At 40.0% G+C, this 17,902-nt stretch overlaps 2 protein-coding genes across 2 annotated transcripts; both read right to left on the bottom strand.

Annotated features, from left to right (window-relative positions):
• Window positions 1-339: 339 nt before the first annotated feature.
• On the bottom strand, window positions 340-2,477 carry LOC119137637 (transcription factor HES-1-like). The gene is made up of 4 exons (XM_037277126.1): window positions 2,038-2,477; window positions 1,859-1,954; window positions 1,696-1,783; window positions 340-913 (listed from the first exon to the last, which is right to left on the bottom strand). Exons 1-4 carry the CDS (start codon window positions 2,128-2,130, stop codon window positions 495-497), a joined length of 696 nt encoding a protein of 231 aa, XP_037133021.1. The 5' UTR covers window positions 2,131-2,477; the 3' UTR covers window positions 340-494.
• A 5,658-nt stretch (window positions 2,478-8,135) lies between these two features.
• Window positions 8,136-17,848, bottom strand: LOC119137638 (probable cation-transporting ATPase 13A3). Its single transcript, XM_037277127.1, is given in 31 exon segments — window positions 8,136-8,518; window positions 8,719-8,799; window positions 8,950-9,038; window positions 9,237-9,406; window positions 9,485-9,656; window positions 9,750-9,822; window positions 9,939-10,035; window positions 10,102-10,211; window positions 10,380-10,425; window positions 10,507-10,586; window positions 10,670-10,792; window positions 10,897-11,036; window positions 11,110-11,234; window positions 11,433-11,553; window positions 12,099-12,267; window positions 12,270-12,407; window positions 12,871-13,021; window positions 13,463-13,524; window positions 13,835-14,023; window positions 14,099-14,256; window positions 14,318-14,485; window positions 14,703-14,831; window positions 14,936-15,011; window positions 15,272-15,406; window positions 15,487-15,556; window positions 15,641-15,724; window positions 15,896-15,966; window positions 16,238-16,417; window positions 16,675-16,848; window positions 16,911-16,980; window positions 17,267-17,848. Coding segments are annotated over 30 exon segments (3,609 nt in total). The 5' UTR covers window positions 16,962-16,980; window positions 17,267-17,848; the 3' UTR covers window positions 8,136-8,341.
• Window positions 17,849-17,902: the final 54 nt, after the last annotated feature.

The raw sequence follows: 17,902 nt of genomic DNA, 5'->3' as shown, positions 1-17,902 counted from the left end.
ATATTCTGTGTGTGTTAGTCCAGAATCTTCTAGTCTTGCCACAATGTTACGGTCGTGGAGGTGCTGCTCTCTGGATTGTCAGATTTGAGATGACGTTTTTTCTTTTAAATATTACCATATTCTTTAAAAAAAAAAAAAGACCATGTCACACTTAGTCAGTTTAGCAAACTACCACAGGGCAAATGAATTACACTATTTTGAGAACAATAGTACAAACAACATAAAAACATTTTATTCATCTTGAAAAATACAGTGCTTCTCGATAACATTTTCTTTTAGCATGTAAACACTTTTGTGACTTTTTTTTTTTTTAGTTTGATGGTGTGCCTTGGCTCAATAAAGTTGGGGAAACACTGACATTATGACATCAAGTCAGTTCCCTTTCTTTCGGGAAAAAAATATATAAAACAATATTCTCTCCAATACCTTTATACGAAGTATAAAAAAATCAAGTCAAATCATGTGATAGTCCCGTTTTCCCTTCCTAATTTTCCCTACCAGGGTCTCCACACAGAGTCTGAAGTGAGTGGAGGTGCACCGGGAGACATGTATTGACCACTCTGTGCACTCAAAGGTGTGAGAGCTGCGCTGGGAACAAGAAAAGCAAAATGTCCATCAGGAGTTGGGACCACCTGATAGCTGCTGTGGAGTTTCATGGTGTCAGCGGGTGAGATGCTTTTACAAGGTCCCTGAAGGGCATTAATGCCAGTTTGTCCCAGCGGGCCCGAGTGAGGCGTGTAGAAGTTGACGGCGTTCATTTGGGAGACACGGGCGGCCAGGTGGCTGAGTAGGCGGGTCCTTGCTTCGGAGTTGACCTCATCACACGTGGAGAGGTAACGGGTGACCTCGCCGACACACTCGCTGAAACCGGCCCGGTATTTACCCAGGACGGATGAGTCCGTGGTCACAACAGCTGTGGAGGAAAACACATTTATGATAGCTCACTATCACCATCTTGAGTTTCTAAACACAATGTTGTTCAATTATAACTTGTATTGGTAGCAGATACAGTTTCACAGTCACATTAAAACCAACACCACCCTAAAGACATGTTCAATCAATAATTTCTTGCCATATTTCCACCCATCCCCCAAAGGATGGATGGATCTAATTTATCATCATGATTTTTTTAATGCTGTGATTTCCAAATAATCACTTATGGAAGTGTGATTAAAAAACACTATTTTGCTTTTAGAATAAAAACACAAAAAAATGCATAGGAAATGGGAAAAATCTTGTTCAACTGTCCCTATAGGCCAGGGGTGACAAACTCATTTTTTTCGCGGGCCGCATTGTAGTCATAGCTTCTTTCGGAGGGCCATTATGACTGTCAACCCAAAGAAATGTATGAGCACATCATATTATATACAGTAAAAGCTACAAAACAAACTGACAAATAACTCGTTTCAAATCAGACAAGTAAAAACTGGTCAAATATTAAAAACAAAGATATTATTAAAAGTGAAGACAATTTGCAATTCTAGTAATGACACACAAATTTGATGAACAATTTATCTTTGCAGGCCACATAAAAGATGTGGCGGGTCGTATCTGGCCCCCGGGCCTTGAGTTTGATACATGCGCTATAGGCAATACCAAACAGATCAATAATTTAACTAAATGCTGTCGATGGGTTGATAGAAAGACATAGTTTACATTCTAATAAATCAATTCAAATTCAAATAAATCTTTTACCTGTCATCTGAAATCGTTGCAGGTTCCTGAGGTGCTTCACGGTCATTTCCAGGATATCTGCCTTCTCTAGTTTGGAATGTCTGGAGCTCTAAAGGCATTTTTAGAGTCATCATCATCAAATTGCAACGTGTACACGGCAGATCTCGTATAATTGTCTCCTTACATCTTTCTTGAGTGCGTCCAAGATGAGAGTCTTCAGATGGCCGAGACTCTCGTTGATGCGCGCGCGTCTCCGCTTTTCCATAATAGGTTTGGAAGACTTCAAAGTGACGCATCATGCATTTTAATTAAAAAAACACACACAAAAATTGGTCTTTGAGAAGCAAAGAGAAAATTGCTTACTTTTCTGCCCGTCATCTGACTCCGTGTACTTTCCACAGTGGAGTTCTCACTGGGCGCGGATGAAGATGTTCGTTCCAAAGTACCGGCCGGCATCTTCACATGTACCCCTTCCACTCGAGGAGGGGGGAGAGTAAAAAAAAAAAAAAAAAGACAAGTGCAAAGCGTGTCCCGCCTTCCCCTGGCAAAGCTCCGAGCAGTTTGACTGTGACAAACGTCCGTCGCTGGCCAAAGTGACACTGAGCCAACAGCGCCTCTGGATCTATTTATAGAAACGGAGGAGCCGCACGCGAATGGCTCGTGCGCCAGCGCACTCAAGATGACCAATGAGCGCTCTTCATGCGACACTCAATTTAAGTTAAACTCCACTCTACTGTAATAATTTTATTGCTCATCTTCTTATTTGATTAATATCAGAAAAGACACAATTTCTAAAAAATAAATAAATAGTCCTATTTTCAAAACGTTATTTCGAGTAGGCGGCCATACTAAAGACAATCAAAAGATAAAACACTATTTTTATGGTCGTTCAAAGCAAAACCAATCTGAACAAAAACATTTCTTTAACTTGTGTAAGGGGAAAAAATCCTAAACAATGACAATTATGACGATCCCACTGAAAGACCAAATGGGTGATGGCCCACTAAAATACACTCCTTGAATAGCGACGAAGACATTCACAAAATGCACTGCGAACTCTTTATAATGTTCAATGCACATGTATTCCACCTGTTCAAAGTTCCAACACTCTTTGCACAATTGCAATTCTCTAACAAAACGCTGAACTGTATTTGATCTATGAGAATTTTAGCATCCTCATCTACAAAAGGCAAAGTGTCTTTCTGTGACAAGTGATTTTGATAAAGTCATTTTGTCTGCCTTCCATCATCTGTTGATAGACTTCAAACACTGTGTAGCCTTCAGATGTGAAATGACCCCAAAAGCCAGGCCAGTATTTGCATTTGGTCAGTGAGATCAAGACACCGTCAAGCGCACCAACCACCTTCTCCTAATTCCTTTTCGCTTCAACTCATATTAGACCAAGTCATACCTGGGCTGAAATGGAAATAAAAAAAAAAAATCCAGGAGCTACACAAAAAAATTCCCAACAATGCCCAGAGGCTTAAAGGGGAAGTCAACCCCCAAATTTTATTTGTAATAAAATGTATGAGATTTATGTTCTGTTTGTGGAATATTTATTATAATATATTAACTATATTATACTATCATTAATTAAACAGGCCCTTTGTTTTCATATCAAGAGGCACATACAAGATATTGCCAATAAAAGTTTGGGGTTGCCTTCCCCTTGGATAGAATGCCTTGTAAGACAATGTCACCAAAGTCAATTAAACTGTCTGGACTAACGATCCTCTTGCTAGTTACAGTGTGTGTGTCTAATGCTCGTTCACCTTGGCTATAAACTTTATCCTCCACTACCACCTTCGCCAAGTCACAAGCATGTTGGCAGACAAATGACCATCGTCATCAAATACAGCAAGGCAGGCCTTTTAACTACATGCCTGGTCAGGAGGGGAGGGAACAGACCGAGGGATCACTTCAACATCTCATCCAGTGCTGCACTTGCTCCTTCTCCCTTTGAATTCCTTTAAAATAGGCAAGGGGGGCCCACCCATAGCAACTCTCAGAGCTGGCTCTACCCGCCTTTTGTCCCCCTCCCAAGCTGCAGTTTCTGCTCCAGAAGCCTTAGACAAGGCCTCCATTAATTGCACGTCTGTATGGAATACACAGGGGACAATGGGCCCAACAGTGTGTCCAGCCCCCAGACAAGACTGGAAACAAGCGGTACAGGAATCCGGCAGAATGGAATCATCCTGGCTGATGTCACTGAATACATTTACCTACCTCAGAGCACATTCACTCTGCGCTTTGTTTTATTTGAGAGACGGAAAAAAAAAGGAGCAGGGCTGGGTAGCTGTATCAATGGAAAAGAGCCGTCAGTGGGGGATCAGGGATGGGAAATAACCGACTGTCATGGCAACGAGTTGAATCCAAAATATGGTCGAATTTAGCGGAGGCAGGGATGTTAAAAAGGGGTGGGAGGTGTTAGATTAAACCGTGCGTGAGATAAGAGACGGCTGAGGTTTAGTTTTGGGTGGCTATTTGGGTCTGTTTATACGGCAATAAAGAGTGTATAAAGGAGGGGGGGGGGGGTAGAAGACTCATCTGTGCTCATGTTTGTCAACATTAACCTGAGTTTATTCTCAATAGTAGAGTGCCACAGTAAATGCTATTTTATATCTCGGTGCAGCACAACCTGTCAATTTATTGGGCCAGAATTCATCAACTTGGAGAAGAGTAGCAATCACTCTTATTAAACTCTATGAAAGGAGATCCTAGTCATCAAATTGAAAAAAGAAAAAAAACAAAGAAGCTTTTTACAGAGTCAAAGAGAGGCCCCCGGCATTTCATTTTTAAAAACCCTGACATGAAAGTGTTCCTCAACCACATTAGGAGGTTAGCAACCCTTTAAAGAACTAGTTATCATGTAGATTATATGCATTGCGGCGACGTGTATTTACATGTTAATATGTTCAGGGATACTATCGTGTTGAAAAGGTGCCGGTTGATTAAATGTGCTTTTCTGTCTTTGCAGCATGGGGATGAAGGAAGGGGTTTTGTTCTGATTAGGTTCAAACGCATTCCTGTACAAGCATCCAAAAGAGTAACCTATGAACTTGATATCCCTAGTGCTCATTATGGAATGTTACAGAGTGGCATTAAACGGTTTGGCCGATGAGTTTTTGCCGGACATTTCTGCTGAATAAAAAGTGTTTTATTTTTTTTAACTGTTTTTATTATTCATACATTAATTTCACATGTTCACATTTAAAAAACAAACCATCCATGATAATCCTCGAAAGTTTCCGCCATGGCAAAGTCAACAGTAACTTCCGACATTTATTTTTCAAATAAAGGGATTCAGATAATGATGAACAGTTCAATATGTGTTATCAAATTTAGAGTTTAAAAAGACAACTATTAAGTTGGCAGCAATTTGGTAGAATTTATGGAGCTAGAAATTCTTTTGGAATCTAAAAAAGTGGTTGGTGCTTACATCATTTTCTATTCGATGTAGCTATAGAATCATATTGTCTCTTTTTTTTTTTTTTCATTAATAATCCCTCTCAAGAAAGGACCAGTAGTTAACACGCGGTCCTTATCCTCCCCCACGCTTCGGCCATATTCACGAGTGTGTTTGCATTGGGATTTATGAAAGTGAAGATGGCTCATTCTTGCCCGTCAAGATGGCTCACAAGACCGGCGTTTTGGCCACTTAGGCATTGAATGCAGCCCAGGGGGATGCCCTTTCAGCACTGGAGGACCTCTGGCTGAGTCCCCTTCACACGGGAGATCAGGCCCACTTGGGAAAAAGGCCCGCTACCCAGAGCGACGGCGCCCTCCTTGTCCCGGGCCTTTCCATCTTCACCTGCTGAGCGCTAAGCTCATCACTTATGCACATAATCTCTGGTTAGCGCATGTGATCCACAAGCAGCGGGCCCGGGCCCCTGGCTCAAGCGCTCACATGCTTGCTGGGTGGCTCTTGGGTGGCCATGGCAACGCTCATCTTCTCATGACAGTCAGACTCCATGGCTGGAAATCCCTCTTAAGGTTTTGTTTGTCTTTTTATGTACGTAGCTTTCTGCCGATTCAATGTTGCTTGATCCGTGGCTGTCCGTCTCAATATTAATATATTTGGCTCAAGTCTGAAAGTCTAATATTTAGGTGCCGAGGCAGATGTATTTGGCTTTTGAGAAATCACATCTGCATCTCTATTTACTCAAAAATATATTTAGAGCTGCTATGGATAGAGGAACAACTTTGCCATATTTTTATGAATGAATAATAATTTTTTGACCTAATTTTCCTCAGATGATCTCTCAAAGTTTACAGACAGGAATCAACAAGAAACAACGAGGAACAAAAGCTGGATGTTTAAAACGTAAGCATCACTGCCTGGCCTTATTTTATTGTGAGTCTGATAAGTAAATTGAGATTGTTAAGATTCAGGCCACCAAACTTCTTTTCTGTGTGGTGAATGCAGTTCACCTTACCCAAACAATAAAGCAGTAGTTTGTTTAAAATATCGTACGCGTCCTGGGAGAGGCAACCTGGGGCCCCGCAGTAACAAGTGTCGCAGTGATCCGGGCCGGTCCTCCCCCTGTGTGAACACCATGTGAGAGGCGGCTCTATCCGTGCCCCTGCCACCTCCACACAAGGCCCTCCATTGACTTCTAACCTGTTGCGGGACCAGAGGAGACAAAGAGCCAGGGGGCGGGGCGCGTCCCTTCGACAAGCCTGTGAACAAATGTTAACACGGCTGCAACTGTCCACCCCCTGAATCACTGAATTTATTGACCAACCACAGAGCCCATTCAGGCACCGGGGATGCGGGGAAGGTGCATGCCCAAGGGTTTTGTGGCCTTCTGGTGGGTCACGGACCTTTTAGCAGACGAGCTCGCTTTTGTGTCTTCTGTAACACGAAGCCAACCGTAAGTGAGCATCAGGTCGGCCTTGCGTCCTGACTATTAATCTGGACCGGGGCCTTACGAGCACCCACCCATATTGACGCCGGCCTGAAGTCGAAAGACACCCATGAAAAGGACTTACACGTTATTCTGGCTAGGCCCTGAAAGCGCTGCAGGGGGTGCTGTAAATAAAGACTGTGCGCATTGTCCTAAATCTTGAAAGTACACAGAGGAAAAAAACGTAAGGGCGAAAGAGAAGAAAGATGAAGTTCAAAATGTTTGAAATAGCACAAGCTTGAGAAAATCTTTTCCAGGGGGTGGCTCACTGTGAGAAAGAAAGGCTGTGTGTTTTGGCTTCTTTATTTCTTTCCACTGGGCTCCATCTGTTGCTCTACGGATACAAAAGGAATACTGCGGAGAGCACAAAAAAGCCATCTTGCTTTGTGGAGAGGCAACACTATCCTCCAAACTACATGGCAAACACATCTCCACTTTGTACGTGTTGATGTTTACCAAAAAGATGATCCACGCAAGTCGTATCAATTCATGATGTATCCTCATCCTCATCATGAATATTCCCAAAAAGCTTGTCACTGATCTGCAGGGGAATCTTTTCTTTTAGTACAAATGAAGACCCCCTTCCCTCATTCACAGTCCCCCCCCCCCCCTAAATCCACCCATTCATTGCATACATTGGCCCTGATCTCCACATGAAATGATAGCCCTCTGTCTCCTGTGCTCTGGCTGCCTTAAGCGCCCATATGCCAGCCAGCGAGAAGGCTGGGAAAGTCCATAAATGATCAGTAGGTGTCGGCTGAAAACGTGTGACCAGGGTCAGCCCCCCCAAGAAGCACCCAAGAGTGGCTTCATGTGGAGAGTCTGAAATGTAATGGCAGTTCTTCATACATAAAATGAAAAAGGGCTATATTCAATTTTATTATTTTTTTTAAACAAGTCTTCTTATTTGGTCCTTCATCCATCCATCCATCCATTTTCTGAATCTTCATTTGCTATAAAACATCAAAGTAGGACAAAAGAGGTTCAATTTTTCACATTTATTGGAATGTTTTCTATTTAATGATTTACAAATTGTAAAATGTCCCTTCTGGCCTGTATAGTCAAGCCAAATAGTCAAGTGGGCCGGATCGTAGTCATAGTTTCCTTCGGAGGGCCATAATGACTGTCTTCCCAAATAAATGTATAAAAAAATAAATGCCTTATATTTATATATAGTATATATATATATATACGTATATATATATATATATATATATATAAATGTATAAAAAAATAAATATAAGGCATTTATTTTTTTATACATTTATTTGGGAAGACATATATATATATATATATATATATATATATATATATATATATATATATATATATATATATATATGTATAGGCTACACACCAAACTGATGAATAATTCGTTTTTAAATCAAAGACTAATAAAAACTGATCAAATATTTAAAAAAATATTTTATAAAGGCTAGCAATATCAATTTTTTTTTAAAAGTGAAGAAAATTTGCAATTTTACGATTGACACAAATTTAACGCACAATTTGTCTTTGCGGGCCAATTAAAATGATGTGGTGGGCCGTATTTGGCCCCTGGGCCAAGAGTTTGACACCTCTGCTTTAGATGTAGTACATCAATCACCACAAAAATTTGCGTTGGGCTTGGAATAATAGGGAAATACATTTATTTGTGGAGGAATACATTAATAGTAGGTGGTGCTCTGTTAATTATGAAGTGCATTAAAAAAATGCAAGAGCTGATTTTTTCTTTCCCCCCGCACCAGCCCTGGTGCATGTCAAAAGGTAACAGACCTGTGGTACTGAGCAGTGTTGGCAAAGGTGATAGTTGACGGTGCGGGAGGCCAGTCAGCCTCATCCTGGAGTTTTAGACATTTGTATTTCTTCTTTGGAGGACGGTTTTGCCGACAGCAAGTCGAGAGGAAGAAGGCTGAGCCCCAACGGTCATTCACCATCTGAGATCATGATGACGGATAACAAAAACTGTGTCAGTCAAAAAAGAATCCTCAATAATCTGTCATGAATCAAATTCTAGGAAACATTAAAATACAAATTGCAGAACGGAAATTTTAGACAGAATGTGGTTCAGTATTTCAAAATAAAAATGTTAAACATGATTAGCCATAGAGAGAATATTTTGAGAGTATGAGCCTACCTCCACTGTGCAACACACAACAGCATGCGTTATACTAATGATGAGAAGTGTAATGCGCCAGTCGTAGGGAAGACATCCAATCTGAGAGAATGACAAACACATACACACCGAGACACACACACGCACACACACAGACACACGCAACTTATCAACCGCTAGAGCTCCTGCTAAAATTGAGTTCCCCTGAAAAACATTAAGATGATTATACATCTTTGAAAAAGATATGTTTACCTCCATTAGGTCCTCAAATACCGAAATTGGATGCAGCATGATGAACAAGATAAATGCATACAGAATTGAGCAGGTTAACACAAAAGACCCTGAAATTTAATGCAGAAACACAGAAGGGAGGATTCTTAGTGATGCAAGGATAGTAGGACAGACATGGATAACACACACGCAGAATAGAATTTTTTTCCCAACCAATATTCAGGTGACTCGGTGGAATTTTTCATAATTGATCTGTCTATTATGACATCAATGCACCAATGTAGCTCACAACATCAGATGTATCTTACAGTTTTTATAACTTGGTTTCCTGAAGGGTTTTCCTTTGGAGAAGACAATGGCTACAATCAAGAACTGCAAAGTGGAGACATAGAATATGGATGTGTTTTCAAAGCTCTTAAAGCGTTGTGTTTCTTCAGCTTCACTTTCATTGAAGCTGAAGCCGGTCTCGTTGCACGCGCTGTGATACAGAAGAAAGACTTTTGTCAAAACAGAATATTTGTTATGGTAAAGTAAGCATTTAAGAAATGTTACTCACATTGACTCAGGTGTTTGATACCAACTCTGTTGTTGGACTAAGAGGAACGCCATGCACTGGAAGAGCACGTTGTTGAGGATCTGAGAAAAAACTGAGGAAAGCATCTGCCCAGAAAGCAGAGAGGATGGAGGCGTACGACGCACCAGCGTGTTCCATGCAGGGTTCAGGCTCACTTAACAAAGAAAATTAATTTGGGAAAAAAAATCTGATTAAATACAGAATAAAAGTCTCTTAAACTGGATGAATATTGCACAGTTTCACTCACTTGTAAAGGGGATAAACATACTAATGCCAAAGTCAATAAAAATGTACTGGAAGTCCCCAAATCCGTCGCCAACCTTAAAACATAATACATTTATTTACCAAAGGTTGAGATACTATTTGTCAAACTACACATTAATATATGATGATCTAATATCATGGCGAGAAATGAACAACGAGCCAGAAAACCTACCATGAAGAGCATAATCATGTTGCAGAACCAGCTGAGGCTGAAGACAGCCATTAACTTAAACACACAGAAAGACGTGACAAGAGCAGCACGGCCCTCCCTGTGGAAAATGAGGAAATGACACCTAAATAAAATAACAAGTACCACACTGTGTTGTGGGTACTACCTGATGAGGTTGGTAATGCAGGAGATGTTTGGGATTGTTGAGGTGAAGGGGGAAGCCACAGAGGCCTCCAGCTCAGACAGAGCAATCCCACTGTGAGCTTTTTTAAGGGCCTGAGAGAGAGGGGGGGAAAATTCATTGATCCAGAAAATCCTTACATGCAAAACTTGCTGTTTTTCCCACGAAATATTTAACAGAGAGGGAAGTCTGGAAGTCTTCCCTGCTAAAGATGCTGCCCCCACAACCCAGTAAGCAGTAGAAAATGGGGAGAAAAAAAAAACCTCACCCCACTCGTTAGCACCATCCCCACACATCCCGACACAATAACTGCAAAAACAAAAACAGAGAGATTGGTGCCCTGAAGAAAATAAATAATTAAGAAAATACACTAATAAATAAGAAAATGACTCGATGCTCTGTAGGGCTTGCACCAGCTGAGTCTTCTGGTCCGGAGTCATGCGGGCAAACACGGTGGCTCTCAGGAGGAGCTAAAGTACCCCCGTGAGCAAAGACAAAGTTTCAAACATTATTGTCATGGCAACACTCAATGAGGTAAATGTTATCGGCATACCTTTTGAAGGAGTTGTGGAAAGTGCTCAGTGATGACATTGAAGGATTGGCCACTCACAGCGAAGTGATAGCCAGGGTCATTGTTACTGCCCAGTTCGTCACCAGCAAAGCTGATCTCAGAAGTCTCAATAAGAGGAAAGAAAGAAGAGTAGGATGATGGGTTTCAAAATTTCAAAAAAATTTGCATATAATATATTTTCAGTGTCTTACCAAAATACTGTTTATAACAGGGTTCTCCAAGTAGCGCCACGTGATTTTGGCGGGGTTTTGAGCAAAAGGAGGCACGGCATCTGCAATAATGACTTTCTCATGGTCTGTAATCATGCCGCAGTCTCGAGCCACTGATATTGCAGTCAACATGTTGTCACCTGACATCACACAAAAAGTCAAATGTGTGAATTTTATATATTGATGACCCAATAAGAAATTTACAGTGTTTACCTGTCACCATTAAAGTTCGAATATTGGCTCGTCTTAACTCGAGTAAAGCGTTAGCAGTCTGTTCTTTGATTTTATTCTGCATGATGATCAAACCAAGGAAGTCCAGATCAGTTTCTATCTGCTCTCTGTTAAAATACACACACACACACACTCATGCACTAAATCAAACCAGACTACAGCATTCTCAAAACAAAACAAAACAAAACAAAACAAAACAAAACAAAACAAAACAGAAGAGCTTTTGTTTTGTGATGGTGAACAAATTGTATCAAACGTTTTGTACAAATTTAAATTGTTTTATTGTGTAGTCATTTATTGGACACCTGCTCAGACTCTGGAGTTTGGACCAGGAGAGTTCCGACTCAAGTTGGTGATGAGCCAGAGCGATAACCCTGAAGCCATGCCGCGTGTATGTTTCCAGGGTCTCAATGAAGTTTTGTGGAACTGTGAAGACAAAAAGAAGGCAGGTTGACATTTATAAGCTCAGCCTGTTGATGATTTTGCTGGCAAAGGGCCATCAATATTCTCCCATTCAAATGCATGTCACTTTTATGAAAAAAAGAAAGGAAAAAAGAAAGATAAAAAGAATGGGAAAAAAGATAAAAATTAAGCAAAAAAAGATTAGATAAAAGAAAAAGATAGAAAGAAAAAAGAAAGACTTAAAAAATAACTTTTTTGATCATGACCAATTAAGTGCATTCAATAACTTTCTGTAAGTCTATTGACATGCATCCGACATATCTCGTAATTGCATCCAAACTAATATGAATCCAAAATATGATGTTTAGTAATCTTTCCTTGCCGCTTGACTGAGTCTCGTCAACAGGAGAATGCACGAGAGACCAAATTTGAAAGGGAATGCCCACACTGTTCATTGTTCCACCCAAAGTGTGTATCCAGCATGAAAATGACAAAGAGAATCTGCACAGTTAGGAAAAACCAGTTTCCTATTACGCATATGGGAGAATACGGCGCTTAACACATCTGACCTGTTTGCGGCTTGCAGAGGTTAGCCACAGTCTCTGGTGCTCCTTTCAGGTAAACGTCCAAGTGTTTTTGTCCCAGCTGCCGGACAACCACACTCATCCTCTGCAGTGCCGAGCAGAAGGGCAACTGGCGCACAATGCCAAATTCACGAGACTGAAAGTTGAATGTCAAAAACTTTTGAAGTTGTACAAAAAAAAAATTTTTGAAAATAAACAGCTTCGTTGAAGGATTACCTGTTGTGGGAATCGTACAACAGTGGAAATTTTGATATTGTAAAGTCCGGTTTGTTTTTCACTTGCCTCCTCAAGGATCTGTATAGAACATGCAAAAAAAAAGGTAAGCCCACACTTGTGGCTTCCTTAATTGTGACAGAGAAGACATTTCAAGTTTTGCTTTAAAGATGAGTGATTTGGATTTCTAGTGACAATAGTGATAAAAAAAAAAGCAAAGGAAAAAGTATTATCCCCTCGTGCGAATTTTTCTATGAAAATTCCATTACTTATCTTCTTGTACAACTATTAGCGAATAAACGATAATTTAATGTATCATTCTTTAGAATACAAACTGGCAGTACAATTAACCTGCTCAATACTAAAGTAGGCTACTGAAGTTATGACAAATCAGAAATGAAAATAGAAATGTGTGCTAGTTTTCCTTATTTGTTTCCATATTGCAATACATACAGGTTAAAAAAAAAAAAAGGAGACATCCCCCCCCCCCATTATTAAGCGGCCTTAGCCTAAGTACGGTGTGTTAAACAATCAGTATTTTTACCGAGCCGGTGGCACTGAACACTTTGACGTCCAAAGGGTCTCCACAGAGTTTACCGTCTATGTTGGTCAATGAGTGGCAGGTAGCCATGCAGGTGACAAAAGAAGTCTTCGCCAGACTCCCTTTTACCTCCTCAGTGTTTGGAGCTGAAAAACTGTATGCAAAGTAGGTAAATCAAATATGTAACCTATTAGCTAAGCAAATAAGAATATAATAAGCTGAAAAACTGTACGCAAAGTAAATCAAATATGTCACCTATTAGATAAGCAAATAATAAGCAAACCTAAAATTTTCTTTTCAAATAAGAATACAAAATTAAATTCGTGAGAACTTTATTGAATAAATTTAAAAGTCAGTGTTCATTTTTTAAGTACATTTGACAATTATGTTGAGTTGTTACAATTTTATTATCAGGGATGAGACTTGAATGCTCCATTTTTGTTATGTTAGGCTGCATTATCTATGTTTTTGGTTTGCGAGCATGAAAGCTTCAAGATCATAGAAAATATGAACATCATTTTTTTCCACTTCATATTGCTAGACTTTGTCATTTAATTGTTTTGTTATTCCTGTAAGAAAATGAAAAAGCACTTACGTGCCATTTTCAGCTCTCTGCATACCCCACAGGTCCAAACTGTTTTCAGTGAGGGTGCCAGTCTGGAATAAAAACGAAGAGAGTTAACTTAGCCTGTTTATTAGGCAGCGAAAAAAAAAAAAAAAAAAAAAAAAGACTAGTGGGGAAACCAAGCAGGCTACTTACTACCTGTTCAATATCTTAGCAACCGGTCATAAATAAACCCTTAAAAACTGGACCGGTCAATTGGGTCAATTTGAAAAAAATAAAATAAAAAGGATAAATATGTTACAATGAACCATTTTTGGAGTAAAACGGTTTCATTATTGCCACAAACATGGCATGACTCTTGATTGCACGGTTTGAATTGCACCCACATTGTCACTCACTCACCTTGTCAAAGCAAACCAGGTTCAGCTGACCAGAGATGTTGATTCTTTGCGGACTGATACAAGAGATGCCGAATCGCTTCAAGCGCCGCTGTGCATGCACAAGACCAACAGTCAATGTCATAGGTAAGAACACAGGCACAGCAATGAAGATGATGTTGAAAGCCTGAAAGATGATCGTGTGAACAGGAAGCTAGAAGAGATGGGAAAGTGATCATTAACTTATGCTTCTGAAAATATTGCCAATTAGCCTGTCAACAGTCGGTACCTCATTTATGACATTGCTAATGATGGAGTAGACAAAGCCAATCATTCCCACCACTCCCATACACATCAGGAACTGTGTGGCCTCACGGTGCAGTTTGAAGATAGTGGGTTTCGGGTAGAGGATGGAATGCACAAGCTGACCCTTTTTTGTACTGAAGCCTGTTGGATGATGTACGCATAAAGTAACTTTATTTTTACCAGATTCAGCAAGAAACCTCACCTGTTTTCACTACAACCACTTTCACCAGCTCGGCACCATAGTGACGACTTTGAATCACATGTGAGCCACAGAAGAGTGTGTAGTGTCTGTGTTTTTCTGTATCGTAGATCCTCTCAGCATCCTCGCCTGAATTTGGTGCACTGTTCTTTGTCACAGGTACACTCTCCCCTGGAAATCCACACAGACATATAGTAATAAAAAATAACAAGAAGCCTGTTGCTGACACGATACCGCCGAAGAAGAAGAAGGAAAATCAAGGGGGTCATAAAATAGTGGTGACAAACTGGAATTTAGCAATGACTGATTAAAATGACGGAGTGACCGACTGAGATGACAGTTTTGGTTGGGCTTGAAATTATGAGCCTGCTGTCCTGTGCCTTTGTACCTGTCAACATGCTCTCGTCAACAGTGCAAGTGCCACAGATGAGCACAGCATCACAGGGCATGATCATCCCATTGGCCGGAATAGTGATGACATCACCGGGCACAAGCTCGGTCGAAGTGACCTGTTCGACACCTGTGATGGAGTTTGAAAACAAGACATGCTCAATCATCCACACCACCAACGCAAGCAATTATTGTAGGGTGGTTAAAATTTTTTATTGCATAACTTCAACTTTCCTTCATTCCCTCTGCATACTGAAACGCGAACCATACAATGTGCTTCTACCATCTTGTGGAGTTTTACATGATTCTGCAATGAAACACAGTTTCCAAACTGGAACAAAAGGCAATCTGAAGTTGAAGCTCCCTGCAACTCTGACCAGGATAAGCAGTGTTAAAAATGGATGGATGAATTATTTGCTTCAGTGGTAAACATAGTCTGATGCAGTGGGCCAAATATGGCCCCGGGGCCTTGAGTTGGACACTGCAGTAAAACATTCTGATAAAGCAAAGCTGACGGCAGCGCCATTTACAACAATAAAAGTGAAACAAATGTGAAAATTGACTCACCTTTCGAATGTTGTAAAAAGAAGCGGCTATTAAAATAACTGCCATTAGAAGGATGGCCAATGAATAGTGGTAATAGCCCTCAATAAACCACAGAATGAAAGCGGCAAACAGCAGGATGTAATAAGGATTCAGGGCCTTGATGGAGAAAGGAAACAAAACAAAATCGTTATCTGGACCATAAAAGGAGGACAAAAAAAAGAATTTTTCATTTTTACCTCTTTGATGAAGTGTTTTGGTGAAAATGGATTTTTTACATCAATCACATTCTCACCAAAAAACAATGCTCTGTTGGCAAAAACATTTTCAGTGAATGTTGTTTTTATTGTGCGTATATGTAAAAGTAAAAAAAAAAAAAAAAAATGCTGCTACCTGTACTTTTGGAGTGATTTTGTGAGTCCAGAGCTGTGGTCAGTGTGGATTGCTGCACACTTCACCTTGGCGTCTTCCAAACCCCTAAAAAAACATGAGGGAAAAAAAAAAACATTCTCCATATTACACATATTCAGTATGTCTGCATTTGTTCACAGCAAGGTGATTTTATCAGACATCGTGCACAGGTCCAAGTACTCATCCACAAATGAAATATTATGGCCCATATTATTCAGATTGGTAATAGCAACTTACTTAAATGATTCATAGGTCTGGCTCCCTTCATTCCAGTAATACTTAATGCTGTGGTGGGTAAAATAACGGACCTACGAAGGGAGGAAACGGAATTGTACTGTAAATATGTTTACTCAAATACTGAACAAAAAATAACAAACTGGCACAATCCTCAAACAAACTGCAATATAGGATGAACAGGAAGCATCCAACAAAAGATGTAGTTCGAATAACAATATACTTTTGAATCACAATATATTTTTATAGCCAGGATTTAAAGTATAATCTCCTTGTTAAAAAAAATGAGATAATCTTTTTATGATCCCTAAAAAAAATAATGGCATCCTTCTCACACTGAAGTACCTTTGCAAACTTTGTATTTGAGGATTTCCTGAACCGCTCCTTACGTGGAAGACTTTGGGAGATTTTGTGGTCCTCGCCATCCATCTGAGCTTTGGATTGATGATCCACATTATCAAAGGGGGTCTTCCCAGGAGCCGCCATCACTTTTACTTCGGCGCGAAACCATTGCTTGGAATCATCCTGTGAAAGCAACAATAACAGACTTAACAGAAATTCATTTCATGTTGAAAAAATACATGTGAATATTTAAATTATAGCACTGTGCAAAAGTTTCATTCATCTTTTTCACAGCAGTCATTTTGACAGTGAACCTATCATGGGACTGCTAGGATGACATGACAATTTTAAACTGAGCAGTGGTGGATGGAAAGGTCTCCCGCAACAGTTTTAATTTGGAGAAGATCAGGCTACAGTTGCAAACACACAAACATAAATACCGTGGTCCTGAGTAGCAGTGTTTGTGCTTTCCTCAGAGAGGTAAGCGTGCAGGTGGCTTTGACGCCCCACTCGGGCAAAGAGTAGAGGAGCAGGAGCAAGAGACCACCGGAGAGAAGGGTACCTATGCCCACCAGGATCATTTTCCAATGGCAAAGTCGGTATCCCCATACTTCCTGCACGATCAAGATCGATTAGAACAAATAACGATTCATGATAAATATGAAGGGCTGATTACCATTTCATCCTCCAGGCTTTTATTGACGAGCTTCACTTCTTGGATCTTCATACTGACAAAAGAAGAACCACTACAAGGAAAGCAACAGTTACATGGTCGAGGGCCTCGTCAAGTTTCAGGTATGACTATGAGTCAATACGAAGTACAAAGCCTAAGAATGGTGACTATTTAATATTTATAATTTGATATTACAATATTTATCATAGTTTATCTTATGTAATATTTTGCATTTAGTTTTTTCCTACCATTTGTTGTCATGTCATATTTTTCAAGTTTTTAAGATTGCACATTTTAGATAAATATGCTGTAATTGTGGCAGTTTTAAACTGGAAGGATGGAAGCCGTCAATAACTCACCGTGTTATCGTCCCTCTTTCCTCTGTGTTGTGCAGCTATAATCATGCACGGCTTCACTTTGTCAACTCAACTCACTTTGTTTGCACATGACAGCAGTAAGAGACCATTTTAAAAATAAATAAATAAATAAATATTAAAGAGGTCAATAATGGGCAGCTTAGCTGGAGGCAAAAGCATACAGCAAGCTCGAATGAAAAAAATCGGTTAGCATAACAGTGTGTTTGACATAGAAAAACACACGAGAAACGGTTATTTGAGTGGAAAGCAAAAACACATGCTGGCTCAAAAAAAAGACAATAAAAAGATCCGATTTTTTAAAATGAATGATTATGGAATTGTGTCTCATGAAAACTCCACGATCCCAAACATCGGGGTCAACCTCAGACCTCATCTAATCACGCCTCTAGTAGTTGCACACATATGTCTGAGTTACACAAACAGGCTTAAGTGCAAACAGTACAATATGCCGTATTACAAATGTCACACCATCTGTTTTTGAGGTGCGGTATTGTACACTTATCGCAAAGATTTTTTTTTGCCTCAAATTCACTTATCACTCTCTATTGCAACCTGGTGGCATCCATCGGTTATTTGCTTCATTGGGGGAGAAGGTGTGAATTTGCCTGTGGAGATAAA

The sequence above is a fragment of the Syngnathus acus genome, chromosome 17 (genome assembly GCF_901709675.1).
Source record: "Syngnathus acus chromosome 17, fSynAcu1.2, whole genome shotgun sequence".
Classification (NCBI taxonomy): domain Eukaryota; kingdom Metazoa; phylum Chordata; class Actinopteri; order Syngnathiformes; family Syngnathidae; genus Syngnathus; species Syngnathus acus.
The sequence above is the reverse complement of the archived record's forward strand: the minus strand, read 5'-3'. Positions and strand labels throughout refer to the sequence as shown.